At 42.1% G+C, this 24,090-nt stretch overlaps 1 protein-coding gene and 1 long non-coding RNA gene across 5 annotated transcripts in view; one reads left to right on the top strand and one right to left on the bottom strand.

Moving 5' to 3' along the window:
* LOC134139664 (uncharacterized) overlaps positions 1 to 24,090 on the top strand; it is a 332,576-nt gene that overhangs the window by 254,152 nt on the left and 54,334 nt on the right. The window lies entirely within an intron of this gene.
* ANTXR2 (ANTXR cell adhesion molecule 2) overlaps positions 7,831 to 24,090 on the bottom strand; it is a 122,227-nt gene continuing 105,967 nt past the window's right edge. The window contains exon 17 of the mRNA XM_062574346.1: positions 7,831 to 9,698. Within this exon, the coding sequence (XP_062430330.1) occupies positions 9,660 to 9,698 (39 nt within the window). The 3' untranslated portion in view covers positions 7,831 to 9,659. The remainder of the gene's footprint in view (positions 9,699 to 24,090) is intronic.

Genomic DNA, 24,090 nt, shown 5'->3' with positions numbered 1-24,090 from the left:
ACATAATTTAATCAGCATTTTACAGTTCAATCAATAGAGACAATGTATTTGGGGTGTTGTCAATACCCTGTGCAGCTGTCCCAAGTGCCAGGGAGTTGTAGAGTATGTGGATAATGTGAAGAGGTTTTGGGCAGGAGTGAAGGCCACTTGCAGTGGTGCGGTAAAAGCTCACTGGGGAATCAGGATGTCTTCGTGGTACACGTTCTTTGCTTTAGCATGTGGCTACCTTGTAAATAAAATACTGTACTGTGACCCTGTAATCAGACCAGACACGAGAGGTTGCCTTTTGCTGTCAGAAGCCAGTCTAGAGGAAGAAGGTACCTCACTCTGCTGCTGCGCAGGTGGCCGGGACCAGTGTGGTACATGGTTTCTCTGCTCTCAAGTAGGTTCTGTGCAAGGGATTTGGTCAAGGGAAAAAACTCCCCATAGTTGCTTCCAGTTTTCTAAGTAAAATCAATAGACAAGAAGTGTATTTCAAGTGCATGTACTTCTCTGCTAATGTCTTAGAAAGAGCATGACATTATGAAAAAAAATGTTTCTTCTTCCTTCCTGCTATTATGGAAGGCTCTATTCTAGGAGTGCCTAGAAGCTGTCAGAATTGGTGCCGTCAGTAGGTGGTCACCAGGACATTCTTAACCAGCAGTCTGTTGGGGAATGAAAACACATTTTTCACATGTCATCAAAGATAGCTGAGATCCTACAGTGCATCTGAAGAGTTTGTGATGAGCTAGTTCCCTTTCTGGTCTGTGGTTCTCACCAGGAGGGCTCTCCTGCTGAACGTCCTGAAGAGCGCTTGAGGTAGCTGAGCACTTCGTACAGTCTGATCCGCTATAGAAAGAAAAAGTGATTCTACTTATACATGAAAAATTTGGGATCTTCTTGAATCTAGAACAAAACCAAGTACTTCAAAAGAAACTGCAGTGCTGTCAACAGTGCTCCCCTAAAACTGTAGTGAAGAATCTTGCACGATTTGGGACTAAATTTTTTAAAGCAAAACCAAATAATTTGGCTGGATTTGGGGCTTTATTGTAACTTGTGATTTGAGGGCAGCATTTCAGTGCTTGTAAGATAACAGCAACAGCTAATAAACAAAGGATAAGAAATATTTTAGTTCTGTTTCCCAGGAGATTTATCCCCAGGTTTCACTCTGCTGTAGAGCTTATCACAAAATTGAACTGTTTCAGTGCAGAGGGGATTTCTTCCTCAAAAGGGTGCGTTTTTTTTTCCCCAATCAAGTTCGTGAGATGTTTGTGCATTTTGTTTTAAGCGGCTTCAGCAACAGCAGCGGTTGCAGTGAACGACAGGCTTTGCGGCCGCGTCACGTACATATGCTTGAGCTCGTGCAGCTGCAGGCACAGTGAGAGGTTCATGCTGCACGGTCCGAGGCATCGCTCAGCGCCTGGGCAGGCTGCTGTGGCCCTCGCTCGGCGCTCTGCTCAGAGAGGTCCGGCCGCTGCTCGCCGGGGTGCTCCGGGACTGACCCTGGGGAGCGCTGGGCGCAGGGAGCCGGGGCGAGCAGGTTCCTCTGTGCCTTGGTGCTTTCACGGTGCTCGTGGAAGAGTGGTGACGGTAACTGATGCTGGAGGCAAGACAGGGGTGTCTTATCCCTGCCCTGCAAACTTGAGCTTGTATCTGCGCTCTTTTTATATGCTGATGTCATATAAATCCCCAGGATACCTGAGGCCAGTTTCTCAAAAGCTTTGCGTAACAGAAAGGTCCCTGGCCTGGCTACTTCTGCTATGGCATCTTGTTTGGACCCGCTAGCATCCAAAGCCAAAGCCCCCCGTGAAGCAGTGCTGCTACACCAGGCAGGCTGACTTGGAGGGAGAACCTTTCTTTTTTCTGAGACTTTGCTCAGAATCAGCAAAGGGGAAAAGCCAGTTTGTCTGCATGGAAAGTCTCCTGTTGGGTCCCAGGCCCCAGAAATAGCCCAGGTGGTTCCTTTGGAAGTATTTGTAAGGTAAGGAACTGTGTACCGTTTATGTTGTCCGCTTATGTCTTTGTTGCCAGATATATTTTGTTTCTCCATTACACAGGATTTTAATAACAAGTTTTTCATTCTCAAAGACCTGTTCTGTGGGACAGTTAGACCCAGTCCTACAAGCACGTGGTACTTCACTTTTATCGGATAGAGACTTGACTTTAGCGTGTAGCCCAAATAGCTCAATAGAAGGCAGCAGCTACAGACATATGAAACCAGTTGAGAGCAACCCTATGGATTCCAATTTGGGAAAATAAGGTTATTTACAAAATGAGGCAGGACAAGCAAAAGAAAAAAATAAGTGTGAATTAAATAATATGGCTTTGGCACAAACATGTAGATTGACTGTTTGCTTTTCCATAGGATACAGAGCCATCCCTGTAACACGGTAAGAATCATTGCAAGTTTACTGCCAAAAAAAAAAAAATCTTGTATCTGATGTCCCTCATTATATTAAAAAAATTATTGCAGCAGAAAATTTGCAAATGCATCACAGGACCCGTTTGTACTGTTAAACAGACGGCACCTACACAAGACCCAAAAATATATAACAATTTTAATTGAGCCAATGCAAAACAGATTTTTGAAATAAAATAGTACATGCCAGGTCTAATAAGGCTCTTACTAGGAATTTTGACATAAAATAATTTTATAACAGCACAGGAGGTATTTGGGAGATGCTCATTAGGAAATATAACATTTACTTCACTTGCCTACTGTAATCTCCTAAGTTCTTGATAGGTACATTTCTACCTGCTTTTTAAATTTCTCTTCTCTTGGTACAATATTTCTGCCTCACTGTGACATCCGACCCATGTCATTTTAATGGCATCATTTTCAAAATCAGCTCCTTGGGTTGGATCCTTGTCTCATTGCGGAAGACAATGGCAAAACTTACCCAGCCGCTTTGAGAGGAATATCGGAAACCGCTCTGGGTGGTCTTCCGCGAAGGGAAATATTTGTATCTTTTAGCACTGAAGTGTAACTGCTACCACAAATTACCCCATTATTTGTTCCCCTTCAGCTGGTAGCGTATAACAGGTTGCAGCTTCAGGCAGTAGAGGAACATTTAACCTTTCTGTGGCAACCACCGCCAAGCAAACCCGCTCTTCCAAAGAGAGACCTCTTAGTCGGCTGCGCGCCACTGCTGGGGAAGGCAGCGTCCTTAGAGCTTGCTGCCAGCTGGCCTCGTTGGTGCAAAGTTTCAGTCAGATCAAGCCCAAGTTTGCTTACAGGGGAAATGCAAAACCGAGCTCCAGAAAAATCTTCCGAACTGCCCGTAAATACATGCATGTCAGTAACGCACCTCTAATAACAGGCACCATTGGCTTTTGCACACACACCTCTGTCAGGTCGCTGTATGTCTAAATTGAGTTACTGTTACGTTGCATCCCTTCTCCCAACACTCTATATTTTCACACACAACCACAGAACTGGTAAGGTTGGCAGGGACCTCTGGAGATCATCTGGTCCAACCACCCTGCTTAACAGGGTCACCTAGAGCACGTTAGACAGGGTTGCATCCAGGCGGGCTTTGAGTATCTCCAGATATTCTCTTGGTAGATCCTCTCGGCCTTGGTGTGCTTTCCAAGCCGCAGTGTCCATAGGCTGGAGAAGAGTCAGCAGTGCTTTTTCAAGATTCTTTCACCTGATTCAGCTCCCAAAATATAGGCATGTGCTTACCATTATTCAGAGAGGAAAAGAAATTAATCTTTAACTCCATACAGATGCTTAAACCTCACTGACGTGAAGGGGCCTTTGGCCTCTAATTCAATTACACATGCGTGTGAATAGTCCCTGGTATCTTTATGAGCTTGGCCCACAGGACCCACATCGTCTTACCTATGAATTCTTACCCTAGCTTAGATTATATATGTAAAATCAATACTCTGTGGCTATGTCTAAATAGGTAATCATGTTGTGAGCATCTCTTTGCCAGCTTACCTCCCAGAATTACGGACATTGTCCACTTTTCAGGCTCACGGCTTCAGCACCAACTCCTCTTCCACAGCAGAACATCCCAGGACATCCTTAAAACTCCTTAGGAGATGGGAAACATCCGGCAGCATGTGAGAGGCACAAGCAGGATCAGCCCTACCTCCTTGCGCTGTAACCTTCAGCCTCCAAAATTCTCTTCAGGGGCTCCTCTCACGAGTGAGAAGTTTGAGTGAATTAAAATCTAAAGGCAGATGGTGATGGCACCTTCACTGCTTCCCAATGAGCTAGAAAAAAGAAAACCCCTCTGCAGAAGAGCAATGTTATTTTAGTCATGAGGTAGCAGTCAGTAATCACAGGATGGGAATGTAGATTTTGTCCACCTGAAAAAATCTAATCAATACCACTCTGTTTCTTTATCCTTCCCTGCAGTCTAATTTGTCCTGAAATATAGGCCACAATAAGAGAGAGAATTTTCCCACAGCTGGAAAATATGTTTTGGCTAAAATGACAGCACACACGCTCCTTTAGTCCCTTTCTGCATGAAGGGAGGAAGCACAGAAGATAAAACCTACCCTACTTGTGGCTTTCACCTTTTTACTTATTTATTTATTTACTTTAATATGTCAACATGATTTGAATTGTAAGGAGACGCTTAAAAGTGAAAACAACGAGCGGTGCAGTCTGATGTCACCACGATTCTGAAGAGGCTGGAGAACTCTGTATTCGCCGTGCATCAGAATTGCGGGCGCGGGCGGTATACATGACTTGCACGAGGTGCCACTGACTGCAACGGTTAAAAACAGTGTTACCTTTTGCTTTAAAAGAACCAGAACAGCTAGGATTGCATCCACAGCGCGTCCGCACTGGAACAGTTCAGCAGGATGACGTTACGTAAACTAACATCTCTGTGTAAAATACAGAATTGCGGTGTCGCATTAAGGACGATTAGGAGAGGAGAAATGCGGCACAGTAGTTTCCTGGAGGAAAAATACCAGCATGAATTTGTAACAGCCAGGCTGGGTTTTCATGCAGTATTTGTGCCTTAGAATGAACCTGCGTTGTGGCACTCCAGAAAGTTCCCTTACCTTCCACCTTACAGAGATCAGCCTGGCCTGTCTCATTCTGTTTGAGCCCAACAGATTACTGTTTGCTGAAAGCACTAGTTCTAGTTAAATTAAAAAGCAACTGAAGACAAATGCTAAAAAAAAAAAATTCATTTTCATTTTGTTTCATATTAACTCCAGCTAGTTAAGTCCTCCTGTTATCAAAAGGTACAAAATAAAAACAGCCTTGTCATATTTAGGATATTCGGTTGTTCACGATGACGTTTCGTGTTGGTATAAATCCTGCTTCCTCTCGGTCATAACTGAAGCTCCTCAAGGACTGGCTGGTGGTGTTTCTACGTGTTTTGCACATTGCTCTTCAGGGAAAAAAAAAAGCCATTTAGCCAGTGTACTTTTCCTCTTGGTGATATTCCTGTATGCGATGAGGTAAATTTTCACTCTCTTATCATGATCAAGTAAAAGAAGCATTGATAAATCTCTTAAAAATGGAGAGATTATTATGGAACGCTGTTTATTTGTCACCCAGCCCCCAGTGTTGTTTAGACGCCTTGCCAACGAGCAGCATTCGCAGACATCCAAGATTATTAGGGAATCTAGCATAAGGGCAGTGAAACCGACTTTTCACTTCCCCAACACTTCAGGTTTTCTCTGCTCAGTTATACTGTGTCTGAAACAGGTTTCAGAGGAGCTGGTAGCATCTGTGTACAAATCTGCTTGGATTTCGTGTCTCGTCCCCTGGAGTTGACCTCCGTGCTCCGCGGTCCCTTTGCCTCACGTTGCACGTCCGCAGCGTGTTGCAAGCACGCTGTCGTGGTGACCACAGTGTCACCGTTTCCAGGGCTGATATCGAGGCAGAACTTGTAATTCAGCTACGATGGAAGCAAATGAGCGCTCAGTGTCTGGGCAAGATGGGACGTTTACGGGTCGGTCAAATAACGTACAACTCGGTAGAAGTTATCCTTGTTATTATCTCTGTAGCTGTTTTTTAAATTGCCATGCAGTGGGATTTTTTTAGGTTTGTTCTTTTCTATGCTCTATGCTAATCTTCATGTTTACAACATAAAATAACCAAGCTAGTTCTGGTCTTGAAGAAAAAGTACATGTTTCATACACCCTGTTCTCTTTAGAAACCCAGACCTCCAAAGTACTGATTAAAGCATCCAAACTATAATGCAACATATACGGAAACTTGGGTATATTTTTAGTGCTTGCCGTAGAATGACAGTCTTGTGCTCTGTTCACTGGGGCCCTCACAACTAACCACTTGTCTTACCCGGAATGGAAACCCAGGCAGAGCACGTGTTCCTGGAAAAACAGATTTCTTCTTGAGAGGGGAGACTCTGAATTTACACTCCTTCTCTTGTAATTTTTTGAGAGTTCTCATCTGATGAGGCGACTCAGACCAGCCCAACACGCAGAGGATCACACCACCTAATGCCTATGGATGTGCTGTCATCTGTATCTGGATTTTTTTAGACTTAGAAATAAGATATGGAAATAACAGCAGGCAGCGTAAAGAGCTGTGTCAGACTGTGGGTTTTTTACATACTGCTGAGGAGGAAATTTTCTAGATCACTCTTTTCGATCATTTATTTTTTCAATATTGTTTTTGTTATCCAGGGTAAAATAGATACAAAAACATTTATCAGACATGGTCTTATCAGAAGGAGATATATAAGGTTTTAAATTGTGAAATTGCTGTATTGCACGTACTATTTAAACCTACTGATTATATTTTGTGAAGTATTTTAAGCTATCCTGCCAAAAAGATCTTACTTTGTGTCATTTCAAATCAGTGAATTTTAATCCATTATTACCTTATGCCTCTTGCCCCCAAAATTATTAGTGACAGATATTCTACTTTGTATGATAACAAAACTCTTAGGGTGCTATCTTCAATTAAATGAAAAGCGTAACGTGATGTAGTATCATGCAATTAGAAGGGAAAATCAGTGTAGATACCCGAAATACGTTCTTGCTTGGTATCAACCACTCCATGAAAAATTGCACATTCCACAGTGTTTTTTAATGAATATGTAAAGACAGCTATAGAGAACAAAAGCTTATCAAGGAGTTTATATTTCTAAGGCTATATTCATTACAAATATTCTTTGAGAGATAGCAGATATATGTGAGGAAAAAATCTTCTCTTCATCTGCGTGTTTTTTCTGTGTTATGCAACACACTGCTTGAAATACAAGCTGACAATTTCTCAGCTCTCTCAAAAGAAGTGCGGCTTTACGTTAAAAATGGAGGGAAAATAAGTCAAATAGAGGAGAGTTTATTTGAACTTGCTGTCTGATGCGTGTAGTGTTTCTGCCTGTGCCGCTTCAGGATCCTGAGAGTGCTGCAGAGCAGCGCCTGGGTCTTTGCAAACCTACTTAGCATTTGGTTCTCCGTCTTGAGTTAAGCTGGACGATACCCAGAGGTTTAATCAATGGCTTGAAATAACCCAAAGATGTGCTGATGGTTGGTCTGCATGAATAAAATCTGCCTTTGGTACACACAGGCTTGAAACTGCTCCAGACCAAAGGCCAATGGAATCAAAGCTGGAATTACGCTAGATGTAATAGCGATCTCTTTGGGCGCTTTATTGTTCTATTTACATTACTAATGCTACATATTGTACGTACCAGCATGTCTGATGTGTTTTAAATAATCGTAGAACAGTCAGAAGCCCCTGAGTTAGGCACTGACATGCTTTCTTGGTGTACCACATGGTGCCACGAGAAGGTGGTCTGTCGGTTGAAGCTGGTAGTGAGGGAGACTGTGTAGCTGGCAAAATTAAGGCTTAACTTGTGAAGAAGATGCAGGGGGGAAAGAAGACGATGAAATGATCACAGAAACTTGGGTAATTATTTTATTTATAGTCTAATGTGCTCACATGTTGTTGATGAAGCTACCAGTGACATAAATAAACTCAAGCAAAAGATGTAAGCGAGTGGATATATGTAAAGGCTTCTTTGGGCAGTGCCACGAATTTGGACATCGACCAAAAGAATTATTTATGTCCCTTGCAATTTCAATGAAGAGCACAAAGGAGATAATTAGACCAGGACACTTCGCATTGCTCTTTCCATCTTGCACACATTCATGCCCACCAAATGTGAAATGTTCGCCTTTTCCCCTCAAATGTGATGGTTGTTGAACTTATTTTTAGTGTCATTTGATAAGCCTCCCTGCTCGCAGAGAGACATCCCACTGACCCAGCCACTGGTCATTGTCTATACCAGTTCCCATCAAAGCAGGCGCGCTTTGTCAGGTTTCGACTCGAATATCCATTTTGCATCTGAAGTACAGTATCGAAAGTGACTGGATCATTTGAGCCTTTTTCTTCAGCTGCTCCCTCCTTCCTCCCCCACAGTGTTTCCGCTCACGCTAACATAATTTGGCATCGTCGACGTGACACGACACTGGTTTTTCTAAAAAATTATAATACATACATTGTCAATGTTTTGTGATGGCCAGCGCTCCTGTAAATTTAATTTCTAAATTGATGGAAGGAGGTCTTTTTCCACTGCTGAATCTCAACCAATGCTCAATGCCCCCTCGAAAACCAAGTAATGCACATACAGTAATAGGTCATTCAATGTCAAAAGGCATAAAAAAGATGAGCAAAATCTTCACAGGCTGCTGCTTGCTGTTGCCTTTAATTATATTAATTAAACTTTGAAATTCTCATGCAAAGAGAGTTGCTGGCTTGTGACGCTGAAGAGCCCTTGGAGATTTAGGGGGGGGAAAAAACCCTGAGATACCAGCTTAGTGGCTACTGCTTTTTTTAATCTAAAAAAATAATACATAAGCCTACTACTGCTAGGTATGTTTATAGATGATGATGTTTTATGCGCTACTGAACTTTGAATGCAGGAAAGGGGAAAAAACCACCAGCCACAGTGTCAAGGTCTTGAAGCATCAGTCCCTCAAACTCTGCTCAAGATCTCTGGTTACAGGCTGTCTTCCTGTGGAATAACGCTCTATTAATTTTCTTCCTGTCCCGGGTGCATAATGAAAGAAAGGTGTCTTCAGAAACTAAAGGGCAAAGTCTTGCTTGCTACCAATACCTTGAGGCACCCTGTCTACATTTTGTCATGCGTGTGCACTTTTCAGTGTTAGAATGACAAGATTTCCAGTCAGAAGGTTCCCGTAAGGCACGATGTGATGGGAGACTCAGAAGGATTTTGTGATCTGACATCGCTGTAAGGCAGTGAACTCTTGCATTTGCTTAGCCTGGTGGGAATTTTTATCCTTCGCCTATGGCTAATAGTCCTTATTTAAATAACACGTGCCATCTTTGCATCTGAGAAACTTTGCATCTCCGCTAAAAGCACATTGCATCCTGAGAATCTGTAGTCCTTAAAAAATAATTAAAAAAATTAGCGTCTTTGGTTGTCTTTATTCTCCCTCGCACATGCGTGCTGTGTATTCCATAGAAGCGTAGCATGCAAATCAATGCTTCTCTTCTTGTCACTGCTGCAAATCACAGGGCATTAACGTAACGTGGTAAAACACAAGAGCTTGGTACAGTGCTGCTGGCTCCTGTACGTGGGGAATGGAAAAACCTTCTAAGCTCAGGCTTGAAGATGATCCAAGAAATTCAAGGAAGTGCTGAGTTGTCTTTGGCTGGTTGAGAAGTGGCAATGTGGCTGTATTTTCTCCTTGTATCCTCTTCTCCTCCTTTACTGAGATTGAACTCTGGTGAAGTTAATACATCGGCCCTGAGGGGTGAAGAAAGAGAGAAGCTCTTATTGGTGGGTGAAGTAATAAATACCAACCAATACTTTCAAATGCTGAACTTTACATGCTAAATAAAGACTGTGATTTAAATTCAGATGTTTGTGAAAATAACATATGCAAGACAAACATTTTAAGAGTTAATGGGAATTACGCAGAGCAAGGCACTGCATCTGATTTACAAATTTATGATGTTATGAAAGCAGTGATGACACACAAGACACATTTGAACACTCTTAGGTCTTTTGTGAGGATAATTTACAAATTTGAAGTTCTCAATAACTGTCGGTCGCCGATTCAAACCCAAGCATTTGCTCCTGTTGTAAACGCAGCGAAGGAAGATCGCAGCAAAGACAGAGACCTCCCCAAGGATCTCCCCTAAGCAGAATCCTCACGCAGTACAGTGCAGATGGACGCGATTGCCAGTTGGCAGAACTGCTGCTGCTGCTCCTGCTTTGAAATTGTATTTCATTAGCAATAAACAGGGCTCTGCATCTATAAACTGGGTTTCGTAGGTTCTAAAATCTCTGTGCACCGAAAGGAAAAGTGGTTTCTCATGGTGGTGTATCTGAGAATACCATTCTTCCAAAAGCGGGTCTCGATGAATTTTGACTGTTTTTAGTGTAGCTGAATGTGAAACAAATCCTGTAGTGAAAATCATTACCCCTTTTATTAACTAGGGATAATCACTGAAAATATATCAATTCTTTTTTTGGAGCTTATTGAATGTTCAGACTCCAAATTGATAATTGAAGTGCACTGTGGTCTCAACAGAATCACTCCTCTCTGTAAACAGCTCTCCCGGGCAAAGCAGCATTACCTTTGCTTTCTGTGATGGAAAAGAGAGCCTATACCGAGCTTCTCTTCAGGACTTTTCTACATGGAGAAAGTAATTCTCCAAAGTCTCTCTCTGAAATATTAAGGAGACTGAAAATGCGTCTGTTACAATTAGCGTGTACTAATCTTTGTTAAATGTTTTGTCTTGAGGATCTTTCTTAATTACAAAGTCTTTCCATTTGAGTGGGCTGTGTAATACAAAATCACGGTCCGGATGGGCAGTGAGGAGTCCGTAAGATGACTCACTCAGCATGGGATGGCGTTACCTGCGCGTGCCTGAGTGAGTGGTGCGGCTCGCTGTATGAACTGGATACGCACAGTCCCTTACGGCAGCTGAGCCCGAATTCTCCTCCTTTGAGCACATTAACCACAAGTATTTCCACAGTAGCCGGATATATAAATATGTGCGGAGGTGGAGGGAAATTTTCAAAGATAAGTAAGTGTATTGGTTTCACAAAGTTTAGAAGGATTTTACTTGAAAGTCTACGTAGTTAACTGATGTTGCAAGTCTTTTCTGGGAGTAAGTAGGAAGAAAGGAAGGAAGTAGAGTATATTTTCGTTTCTCTGTTCCTTTTACTTCCTACCCGAGTACTTCTAATAAATTCTAGTGTCCATGAAGCAACTTAAAGAGAACCTTAAAAGATGATCCCAAGCAAATTGTGCTAGTTTGGGAGTAGACAGAAGTGCTTAGGCTTTGAGTGCTTTTTCTTTTTAAAGATATATGTTGTGGGGGGGAGGGGGAGGAAATCACTGCTTTCTTATTTAACATAAGAGACTGTAGCATTATCAAAAGGAATTAGGCCTGAATTCTGTATTACCTTCATTCATTCAATGTGATCCAAATGTTTTATCAGTAATAGTGGAGGGAGATAACGTACAGTGTTACTTGGCATTACTATAGCAAGTCTCAATAGGCGTCTGCCCTTGGGTGGCATGAAAGGAGCCGCGTTCTCTAAATCGAATGCAGGAGGAAGTACACAATGCAGGGCGGATCGAGGATTTCTTTTCAAATTCTTTTCTAATGATCCTACCTCCTATCAACTATATAATAAATATAAAGGTGGTGAATACAGGGATGGAGTAATTGTAGTAACTTCTAACTGCTCCCATTTGGATTATAAATGCAGAGGAGATGCAGAGAGATAAACCAGGAGTGCTAAGAGATTCCATTAAAGACAAAGCATAAAGGCACGGCACAGCTTTACGTGCCTTTACATTTGCTTTTCTGAAATGAATGTATCAAAATTAATTCTTGGTGGTAGAAGCAAAGTATTTCTGGAACATAAAAACCAAAAACTGTGCAACTCAAGCCCTTCTGACAACAAAGCTAACGTTAAACAACGGCAGCAAGGATGTTTACATCCAAGTGTGATACCACATATGCAAAAACAAGACATCACCAAACATTTGCAGAACACAGCTAACAAGAGAGTCCCTGTGTGTCTCAGATGATGCAATTAATATTGCAATTTACCCTTCATTACAAAAGCTCTGCTTTTGTTTGTAGCTTTCTCACAGTTCTTTAAACATAGTTACCAGTGCATGAATTTACACAAATTTTGGACAAATGATTTGACTATTAATCATTTTGGTATTTGCATTCAGTTTTCATTTAGAAGGCAGTTGAGTGGCCGAACACTTTACCCGAGGTCTAGAATGATCACTGAAAGTAAAATATGTTCTTCTAGACCTGACTGCAGCAAGTCAGTTAAGTGCAATATATTAAGGTGGGGTGTTGTTTTTAGCTCTTAGGAAAACCGTATTAATTGACTCTATGACAGATACAAACTAGTTCCTTAATTCTAGGGAAAACAGCATCCTGTGGCCATAGGAGGAATTTCTAATTGAAGAGACAGGTATAGAAAACAAGGCAGAAATTTCCACCTTGAAATCTTATTCCTGAAGGGAGCTTAGGTTTCTACCTCTGCCCTTGCTGGGATCCCATCAGGTAGCACAAGCATGAATGTTCCTGCAAATCTATAAGTTCTACCACAGTAAAGTCTGCACAGAGCTGCAGCACCGGTCTGTGGTCCAGGCTGCTCCCTGTGCTCTGTGCTCTCCGCCCCAGGGCAAGTGGAGATGCGGCAGGTCTGTAGCACTGTGCCCTGCTCTGCTCTTCAGGCCTTCTCAGATGTGCCCTGGACGTTTGGAGTGACCAGCACCTTCTAACAGCTGACCGTGTGTTGCTGGTGATTTTTCAACAGTAGCAGAGGGGGAAGTCGGGAGGAAAGAGAACACAAACCTGTTTCAAAATCAATCTGGAAATTGTGAAATGTAAAAATAAAATTTAAAAGTGATTTCTTATTGAGTTATAGGGGATAGATTTTACTGGAACGAAGAAAAACGTACTCTTGTTTTATTCTAAACACGTGTTCTCTGCCAGCGTCTAGAAATAGTTAAAAGGTTGCTAGAAGAACCTGTTGTGATTTTTCTTCTACCTTAAAGCTTCATAACATTTTCTCTTTCAGTAGTTTATACCAAACAGTTTCAACTAGAGCATTTCCTCAGACTGCTTTCAAGTAATGAAATGTAATGAAACAAAAGAAAGAGAATTATGTATATTACATCTATACTTACATGTATACCCCCATAGGTACATATATGTTATATATGTGTGTGACCTACCATAAATGTAGCATTATTTTTGTATTTGGCAGGCATGCCTGCAAAGAAAGGCTGCTAAGCAAAGCAGCCGGGCAGACGCCCCGGGCCACTGCCTCTGCTTTGCCGCAGTGTGCAGAAGGAAGTGGTAGGTACTAACTACAGAGGAGTTTTAGTCACTCCTTCAGCTCGAGCGACAACAGCCCGGCTTGAGCAGAAGGCTTCTTGGAGGCCGAGCTCTGAGTTAAATCCGTAAGTATCAAGTTAGCAAGTATATTTGATATACTTGATATTCAGAGAGTTCTAACTTTTCTTAATATCTGCAGTGGCAACTTTACTTTGTCTAAGTTTTCTTATTTAAAAAACCTGGCTGATATGAAATTTCAAATGGAAACAAAGCCTCCTGTATAATAAGCCATCTTTTGTGAACAATATGATAGTCACAGAAGACAGAGCTGAAATCAGGATGTTGGAAAACACACTGAAAGTGCTAATTAATCAGAAGGTCAGGAACGCTGTACTGTCATTTGCATAACAGCAAACACTGCATGCCAGCCTAGCGGAGAACAGCTTTTGCATTTCGGTAATGCAGTGTGACAAGGTGTGTGGTTTCACAGCACCTACACATGAAATGTATTAAAGAGAAAGCATTAAAGCCAATATAAAGGGCTTCGAACTCTCATCACTCTCTTGCAATTAAACTTGCACAATTGCTATATATACTTTAATTATTGTTATTTGTTAGTAAAAATAAGATACATATATTTATCAGCAAGCCTCTCTCCTGCTCTCAATTTGCCCCGGTTTGATTTGTGTATGTAATTCTTTCCCTACATGCTGGCTTAGAGAGTTTTTCCCTCTAGAAAGAGTGATTCTAGAGGAACAGTACCAGTAGAGATGCCAGGAATGAACAGACTCTTGAAAGTAAAATGAGTAATCTCCATTATGGTTCCCTACTCATCTCCTGTGCTATCTACCTCCTGTCTCCTCTTTCAAGGAATCATGGGGGAAAAAAAGAGAAAAGGAAGAAATTGTTTGGTCATCAGACCCCTGCTCATTTAACCAAGCCACTGGGCAGATTTACAAGCCTGATGCACCTACTACAAACCCTGCCTACTACTGGCCTGGAGAATCCCCTCACTTGAAGCCCCTGACGCTGTCTTCCTCTGTGAGACACGGTGGGACATGGAAAGCACAGGAAGGCTCTCGGTCTGTACTGACATTAAACTGAGAGAAGGAGGGGCTTGGAGTAAGCGAAGGCCTCAAAGCAATTATATTCGTGTAACACAGTCTGCTCCAGTTTCAGTTCTCTTTCAGCCTCTCGGTATTCAAGGGCCAAGCAGGTTAGAGGAGCTTCCACAAAGCTGCACTGTGAATTTGGAGGGAATATTTCTCTCATTTTTGCTAGAGGTCAGCTAAATATTCTAATGGTGCCCAAACATTGATTTAGTATCTATAAGGCACCACTAACTGGTGGATCTCAAAGCACCTAACAAATACTGACTACCAAAATTCCCTGTGCTGTCAATACTGGGTAATAACAACATATACAAACAAAGTAATACAAGGGAGATGATGATGTTAAACTGTCCACATTATAGATGGGCCAAACTGAAGTAGACCGAAGACAGAAAAGTAATTTTCAGATCTGTTAAACATTAATTGCTCTGTATCAAGCCAATATGGATTGCAAGTACACCTCAACTGAAAATCAGATTGTGTGTGTTGTAATCAACGTTGCTGTCCTAGAGCAAGCTGCTTTTAGGCAAATCAGTTACAAGTGTGTAAGTTGCTTCCCTACACTAACTCAAAACTTCCTATGTGGTGACATTTTTTTCATCATTAAGATCAGCTCTTGGAAACAGAATACTCTGTTTTTATCCTGACTAATCAAAACTTTACTAAAAGCACTATTTACTTAGCTAGAAGCACCATTTGCTAAAAAATAGACTCATCAGTGTATTTTTGGATGGCAGAATTAAAAGATGCTTGTGCTATGAAACTAGCAAAACTGATGAATTACCATCCAAGCAACATTACCGTGATCAGCCAGTTTGGGGACTTAATGTTACACTCATGTCCTCGTACTCAATTAAACAGTCAATACAACCAATTTGAATTCAGATGTATCATGCCTTGTAAATCACTGGATCATAAACCTTAACACTACCAACATGTAGTCAGTATAAAATTGAACTGAATAGGTGTTTTTAGGGCTAGAGTAATTAAAACATGAGTTATGCAAGCGTTCCGTGATCTTCCTGTGGGATATGGGAGTTATCTCAATGCACCAGACTGAGCAGGAAAAAATAAACATAATTCTAAAGTGCCAAAAGATGTACTGCAGGTACTGCAGGAGAAGAATATGGCAATTATTAAAAAAAAAAAAGAGAGAGAGAGAGAGAGATCTAAGGCTGAGGCATTTTACCCAAGAAGAAGTATTTTCTATGTTACACTGAAGCCAGTTGTTACATTGTTGAAAATCTTACTGAAGTTCTTTTTGACTTAGGGGGCAATCAAGATAAACGTGCTTGCTTGCCAGACACGCCATTTCAAAGGAAGTGGACGCTGACAGTAGACTGCAGAATGAAGCCTCACACGGCAATGCGCGCACACACACACACACACACACACACACACACAAAAAAAAAAGCCAAAGAGCAAAGAGACGCCTACTGAAACTGCCAAGTTTCCTCTTCCAACGTGACCTTCTGTGAAAAGAGCTCTGCTGGAACAATACGCTCAGCATTTTGGAGGTGGAAAGCCTTTTGGACTGCACTGTGCTGTAAGCTTGGAACTCATCTGTTGATGTTGGCTAGTCAGGTACGAAAAGTACTTTAATTTGTGGGTGTGCATGTGTGAACCAATACGCACTGCTTGCCAAAGATTTGTAATGTAACACTGGGCGCTTCAGAGGCACCAGTCATCAGTGGAGGAAAGTTCACTGGCTTCTCAGGACTCTTGCCCACTCCCCACACTGCCAGAGCTGGCCTTCTATGTTAAAAGCGTTGCACAAATATTAACAGGGTATTTCGTGAGTGATCCAGAGAGTAAAATAAGTTTTTGCTTCTGTCCATTTTCAAAAGTGAACTAGAGACCATCTGCACTTTTGGTTTCAAGCTGCAAAGATGTACAGCCATAAAACTTTATTCCCTGGTCAATCATTTAAAACAGTCCATTGGGATTTTTTCCCCCAGAGTAGCACAGACAGAAGGTACAACGCTCATCAGAGTCTTTCAAACTGTACAGGAGTGAGAATAAAAGGCAGCATTTTTCTGGAGGCCACTAATAAATCTTGTTAGATCTTTGCAAATTGAAATAGATGAAAGCCAACAAAGATCCGTAACAGATTTTAAATGATAACAAGATCGCAACTGGTCATCAAGGAAATTGTATGTGTTGTATTTGTTTAGGCTGACGTGACCTTAGCAGTGTCACAGTGGGGTCGCGGGCTGGCAAAGCTCATTGTAGCCCTTCACCCACACCAAGCTGTTGATGCTGTTCTGCAGGGCGGCACTGCAAACCTAGGCATGGGCTGGAGGGCACCTGCATGGGAACTTTGTAGCGGCCTGACTGGCTGGGGAGAGTTTCACTGCCTTAAGCCTGGACGGCTCTCCCGCATTACCCTGTGTAATTGCTTGAAAGGCTGCACAGACTAAGACTGCAGCAGTTGAAGGAAGCGAGGGTCTCTGTATAAAACCCTGAATGCAGCATCAACTTCCAAGTGTTACAGCAAGGGTTCCAGTGACATCTTATACCCTTTGAGGCTGTGGATGCTTCATCACAACCATCCTCCAGTTGCCACTGAACTGACAGGCTTATACTACATAAGAACTATAAGCTGTTTAACACAGACAGCTGAAGGGACAGAATATCCTTTACTCAAAAAAAGGACTTTAAATCATTCTCTTACTGTTTAAGCAGCTGTTGCTGCTGGGTAGTCATAGGTCATAAGATGCAGTTCTTTACACACCACCCTCAACCCACTATCTCTGGCTACTGTTTCCTTTGGTATGTTTGGCCTCACCTGCAGTATTCCACAGTAATTCAGAAAGGGAAGATGAAGCTGTCTGTAAAATCAAGGAAGCTGGAGATGGAATGGTTGTGACATCCATCCACCCAGCCTGTGCTGGACTGTCTGCTCTCAAGTACTTCGTCACACAAGCAGGCGTTGTCTTTGCATTTGACTTGTTTCGCTAATATGCTGAGTAACTGTGTAGGAAAGCATTCCCTGTACACTGCTGAATTGCTTAGTACCCAACTTATGGTAAGAACAACTGCATTTTCCAGAGTCTGTGGTTTGTCCAGAATGGTTGTTTCATTACTATTACATAATGTAATATACAATTTCATAAAAGATTGCTTCATTTGGGTCTTGAAGGATCAAGATCCTCCACTGTTTGTCACTCGCATATCAGCAGAAGCTGAAAATGGTGTGCTTCTACCTGTAGCTGCAGAATCCCCGTAAAGGCAACGCACCCTGCTGGGGTTTGTGCATTAGTACCGCAGACAGGAGCTCTGTGCCCTCCAGTCCGATCGATCAATGCCCACATCGCCATGGGGAAAGAGAAGATTTTGGAATGTCACTCCTAAGCAAGTATTTAGAAGTGTCATTTATATTGCCCCTGTCTTCATAGCATTATCAGAGCATCTTTCATCTCTGTGCTGGCTTCATCCCTGTTAGCCCAGATTTGTTGTCTTCCCGAAAGCTGTCTTCTTGCTACAGCTCTCCCCTACAGTCTGCTGAGACCACTGATGCAGTTCGGATGATCAGATGGGAATCTGGTTCACTTAGTTTTATTTATTGTTACGTTTTGTTTCCCTGTGGCCCATCCAGCAGTTTGCCTCTCTATAAGGGGTCAAAATTGAGACTGCCTGGTTCTTCCCAGCAGCCTTTCCAATCAAGGACTGGATTGTGTAAGCCTCTTCTTCTTTGCTGTAATACAACAGAACAGGCAATTTCCTGCTTTCCAAACCTCTTTAGAATCATTAACTCCCAATGCAGAGCTTACCAGGCATAATAAACTCCTACACGTGCTCATGACCTGCAGACTAATATGCAATGATGACAACAAAAGGACATTCTAAAGGAGCAGAAACGGCAGGGATTCAAATTAGGTGCTGAGCTGACAGCACTGGCAACACCTTCCTCAAAGTCTTCTAGCAAGAGCTAAGTGGCAGTAGATGTTTCCTTACTGGAAAAATCCCACTGCAGAGCATGCAGGCATCAGAGAGAGGTAACAAGACAACGGCCCACACGGACGTACCTGTGTCGGTTTGAGAAGCCAAGCCCTGCTGTGTTACAGCACTCAGGAACTGAGATCTCTGATCTTCTCTTGCTGTAGCCAGCACAAGCAACATTAACTAGAGCTGGTGTCACCTTGCCCCCATCTCCTGGGCATTAAAATTCTACTGGCATTAACATTCCTGTACTTCTTTAGTAGCTCCCCCGCTCAGGATGTATTTCACTGCTATAACCGTTTTAATATTACATTCACCTCATAAATATCCATTGTCAAGCTGGAGCATACAACTGAAGTTAAGTTTATATATATATATCTTTTTAAAAATAAAGATAGCCGATTTACATGCTTACTTTGGAGAGGGGCTGCTGACCACCCATGTCTTGTGCAGCACTAGGAAGCATTCAAAGGCTTAAACTGACACCTCTCCCTCTCCCACTCTCTCTCCTTCTCCCTCTTTGTCCCTGACAAACAGATAATCCCTTGCCCCAGAGATTGGGGAAACTCAAAACATTGTAAGAATTTGCTTTACGCTTTTGTTGACAGAAACCTGTGCTCTGTAGCCAAGCTCTTAGTGCTAAAACCTCATCTTTGCAGATGTGTGCTGCCACAAGCATGTTTATTTTATATAAAGCAAAAGCATTTTAAGTTGTTAAAGAGTTTCCTCCTCTTGCACATGTTGCATTATTATCCACAGAAGACACCCACAACCTGTTTCAGTGGCTGCGTACGCGCCAACTGCCATCATAACGCACTGCCATAAGGCAGTTACGCAAGTTGCAAGTAGAAAAGTCCCGCTCAGTGTCCATGAACCATGCTACAGTGGTAGATATTTAGTACTTGGAAAAAGATGACTTCTGGTGCAGTACGCTGCCAGAAGCATCGTTTTTCACAGAATAAATCAGCAATGAATCTCTTCTAGGAGTGATGGTGAACTGGCGTTATTACTACAGAACACATTATTACTGATGCAGACATCAGGATCATTTCCAAGGCTGCTCCCCAAAATTAGTTAATTGATGGCTTAAAGGTCTGACTAAGATAAGGTAAGCTCTGAACATTGAGAGCAATACTGGGTGGACTCAAAATCCATCTAAAAGAACAACCATATAGCAAAGAGAAACAAAATACAGATGAATGGTGCTATATATTTTTCCCTAAAAAGGATTTTTTTTTTCAAACTAGCAATTTTTTCCAGTCACTTGCGATAACTGGAAAGGCATATAACTTGTTTATTATCCTCATTTTTATGTAATCTAGTCTCCTTAGCATGTGTGTGTGTGTGTGAATCTTGTGATCTCTTCAAGCAACGTAACAGTCCTGTAGTCTTTCAAAAGTCACATATACGAATCTAAAGAAACATAGTTTCAGAATGAAAACTAGTAGCATCTGATTGCTTTGATGATAATCTGCCTGCACAATTACAGCTACCGCAATAGGATGAGTCTGACTTCATACCCACTTTTCATCCCGTGGTCCTGCTCCAGGTGAGAGGCAGCAAGGAAAAGGAGGAGTAAAGTACAAAAAAAAAAAAAAAAAAAGTACAGGACCAATTTATTTTAAAAGATTGTTCCCTTCTTTCAGCACCAAGAGTACAGACCAACATATAAAATTGCCAGTAATAGGTTCAAAGTAGATTTTTTAAAGATGCTGCTTAAATATATAAAATGCATAATGGATGGCCAAGAGTCTGTAGCTGCTATGTCAGAACAATATTTCTTGCAGGAAAACATGCAGTTCAGTTGTAGTCATCTACCTCAAACTGTTACCTTAATATAAATGCTATGTAGTAAACATTAATTTAGCCCTATGGGTATTTTAAATCCATTTACATCTTATATCTGACATGGTCCTGATTCAGTAAAGTTGCTAAATTCTGGGTTTGGGGGCATTTCTTTTAAGTACATGTGACTTAGGCATGTGTTTTGGTAAATGTCATGTTGAAATGGATTGAAAATCTAGAGCAAAAATTCACTGCTGCAAACCAGGTGTGTGCACTATAAAATGCTGCTGTTCTCATCAGCAGGGCTTGGTATCCACTTTGTACACACTTTGCTCAGATGTAAATTAAAGTACTTGGAATCAGGGGCATTATCTGTAGTGCTTTTAGTACACTGGCAGCTTTGGGAAAATGCTATTATGAACAGCTTTTCACCTCACTAATAACGCTTATTTTGTAACTGGACATATGGACATTTCAGCACAGTTGCTACAGCGAATAAATTCTTCAAAATGCATGTTTGCCAGTGGTGTAACCTTGTGAAAAGCAAGGCCTGAAAAGATTTTGTAGCTCAATATGCTGCATGGCACTGAAAGGAGTGCTACTGCCAAGACTCCCTGTACTTGGGACCAAAGATCCAGGCAGGAGCAGACTTCCAAAACTATTTTTCCACCCTTGTAATTCCAATGAAAGCTTCCACAGAAGAATCTGAACATCTCAGTCCACATCCAACTACTGCTAATTAAGTCATACAGGAACAGCACATGTGCCGTGTGGCTACATGCCTGGATCTTCACCTTCCTGTGCTCCGTGGGCTGCATCAAGCAAGTGAAAGAGCAAGGATTATTCTTATGATCCGCACTGTGCTTTTGTCTCTGAGTGCTAGTCACCCTGTAATTTTTAACAGAGAGGCAGTTCCTGTGCTGACCAGTTGTCAGAGAAGGACAAGAAGGGGAGTGGATTGCAGAGCTATGCAGGCAGCCAGGGAAAGAAAGAAAAGAAAGAGGTGGTCACTACAGTGTCAGCATTTGCCTTCCTGCCCAGACAGGCTTTGGTAATGAACAAGGGAGGGATTTATCTTCTTTCACCATATTCTCTGTGACTGCTTTATTCAGCAGTTCTCCAAATAATCTACTGCCTTGAAAAAGAGTGGTTATGACAAGCTGCTTCTCCTGCGAGTTGGCCTTCCAGGTCTGGGAGAAGAGAGGACGATATGCTGCTGAGCTGGTTGTGTGGGCCTTAGGGGAGAATAAAACTGTATGCATTTGTAGCATCTGCTTCAAAAGGAGGTTGTGGCAAATATTTTATTCAGCAGAGCTGGAGGTCTCCTGTCTCTAGAGGGCAGGAGTTTGTTGTTTTCCTCAAACAAGGCAAGCATTGCTTATGCAAAAGGAAAGGATGTGGAAATGGCCTGGAGAGTCCCTGTTTCTCTATCACAGATTCTTTGGAGCGAGGGTCCCAGCTCTCTCCATCTGCCCCTCAGCACTAAGCCTGCCTTACTTGGAGCACCGTTGCCTCCATGGAAATACACAGGGCCTGGGAAGGTTTGACCCTTCTATTCTGAAGGACACATTATTGCAGTCCCATTGCAAGTGCCTGCCAATGGAGGGCTCTTCTCCTTCAGATTTAATTAGGCCATGGAAAGCAGACCAAGTTTATTCTCACTGCCAGAGGGAAAGTGATCTCTATCCTGGCAGCCATCCAAACAGACACCTAACGTGGTGCTGACGTTCATTCAAAGGGGTGGGATGAGCAGGACACTTCCTCTCCTGTGCTTCCTTCTGGGACTGATAGGCTGAGTTGTCATGGGGAAAGTTCCCTCTCCTTGAGAGAGAAAGCTGAGGGACGGGCTTCTAGGACTCATTCCCAGGTGGAACTTCCAGGGTTCTTCCTTGTATTTCTGTGGTACACTCACACCACTGAGGGGGCTGCTGAAGGAGAGGTGTTTTCTCTGAGAACTGTTTTTTTTATCTTTGAATGCCTCTAAAATTCTCTGAGATTAATCCCTGCCAGGAGTAAGTATTACTGGGGACCCCATTTATATTCTGGGAGGATTCAAGCCAAACTGACAGCAGGCCCGATCTTTAGTGCCAAATGTTAGCATCCTAAATGATTCCTCGAATCCTCTGTATCTTCTTTTTTTGGGAGGGGGAAGAGGGTCATGGCAGGGGAGAGAGATCGCTACTACATGCAGAAAATTCTTACCCTTGTAAAATCAGAGAAGGAACACAATTTGAAGCCCAATGAAACCAGTAGACATCGAAATCTGGAGTTTGTGGGGTTTTTTAAAAAAAACGAAGTTCAAAAGTAAAAGAAACTGCAGAAATATAAAGTTCATAGTGATAGCATCTCCAAAGCAAAAGTCAAGAAATCTCAATTATTCTTCCTTCCTCCCCTGCGTGCAACTACTCAAACAAGGAAGCATGCAGTTTATCTTTCTCTGAAATGTAGACACAATAACAGATATACCATGACTGTCACAAGAACCATTGTCTGTGAACTCCTTTCCTCTGGTACCATGCCTTCAACATAATAAAGTTTCCTTCAAGCCTCTCCTAAAATCTCCTTTCTCTAGAAATAATTCCTAGTCTCCTCTTCTTGATTTACTTCTCTACCCCATCTTTTCCGAAGAGACCCCTTCATCTTCAGATGGCTCGTACACCTAAGAACCAGCTGCTCTAAAATCATCATGGATGTAAGTCATCCATGGGTCAAGTTCTCAGCTCATAGCACAGCAATAACATGGAATTCATCCACCAGCTAAAAGGCTAGACCATTTGATTTTACAGCCTCTGACTGGCACATGCTAATTATTTGTAATGAGAGAAGGCACCCCAGCTACACAGCACGATGATCACGCTATGTAAATCATTTTAAAATAAATATCATGCAGTTATTGTGGGAAAAGAATTCTCCTGAAGAAATTCCATAGAAAAATGTGAACTATATGAAAATGTACACAGGATTTGAATGAATTCTCTTTAGAGGCAGGCTAGAAATCCCCCCAGCAGGGCACAGAGTGCGGCTTTACCAGTTCTGACTGCGTAGATTGAGACTGCTCTGTAGATGGGAAGACAGGGCCTCAGCAGGAATCTCACTCTGCCACACAAATGCCTGCACTGATATTGTGTGAAACAGCCCTCTAGATGCCACTGTGATCCAGCTGTCACTTCACAAACCAAAGCCTTTACAGTGATATCTGATAGCTGGATTCTTTGCAGTGATAATGAATGCAGCATTAATGACATTGGCGACTGGGCCCGGTAAGGAATCTGAACGCCAAACTATTTTCCCCACCCCTCTGCCCGTGTCCGCTTCCCTGGTACAATGAACATGACAGTGAGTCAACCCTCCTTCCTGCAGACAAAACCCCACAGCACATTATTAGGCTTTTGTTTTAATTCAAATGGATTAGTTAATCATAAACTTCACAGGTATCTGGACACCTCTTTCCCTCCCCCCCCTCCATCTTCTCTGTTCAGAGCAATGTTGGAAGCAGCAGCTCTAGAATCCTCTACCTTGGAACAAAGCCTAAATCCTTCCTGAAAGACAAACTCTCACATGAAGCCATAATTAAAATGACCACAGAATGTGTCGTCTCCTGTGACCTGTTCCACATCTGATTTAGATCTTCTGGATTATTAGAGAAGATTCTACAAAGCTGATTTATATTCATACTCATCTCTGTTAGTCTGTCTGCCTTGTACTTGATTTACAAAGATATATATTAATTGTATTTCAGGTATATTTAACTATGCTAATTTAGTGTTATTGTTGTTAGTATTACTTTGGGTAGAAACTCTATCTTTGACCATGGTTTCAGGAAGAGATACATAACTCCCCCTATCTTGCTCTTGCAAATTCTGCACAAAGAGCCAGGGCAGGACATGGTCCATTAGATGCTCTTTGCCAAATACCTCACTTTGTTTTGGTTTTGTTTTCTATTTTTTATTTTTCTTTGAAGCCACTGAAGAA

This window comes from Rhea pennata, chromosome 4 (assembly GCF_028389875.1).
Source record: "Rhea pennata isolate bPtePen1 chromosome 4, bPtePen1.pri, whole genome shotgun sequence".
Taxonomy (NCBI): Eukaryota; Metazoa; Chordata; class Aves; order Rheiformes; family Rheidae; genus Rhea; species Rhea pennata.
This window is presented reverse-complemented; position numbering and strand designations above follow the sequence as displayed.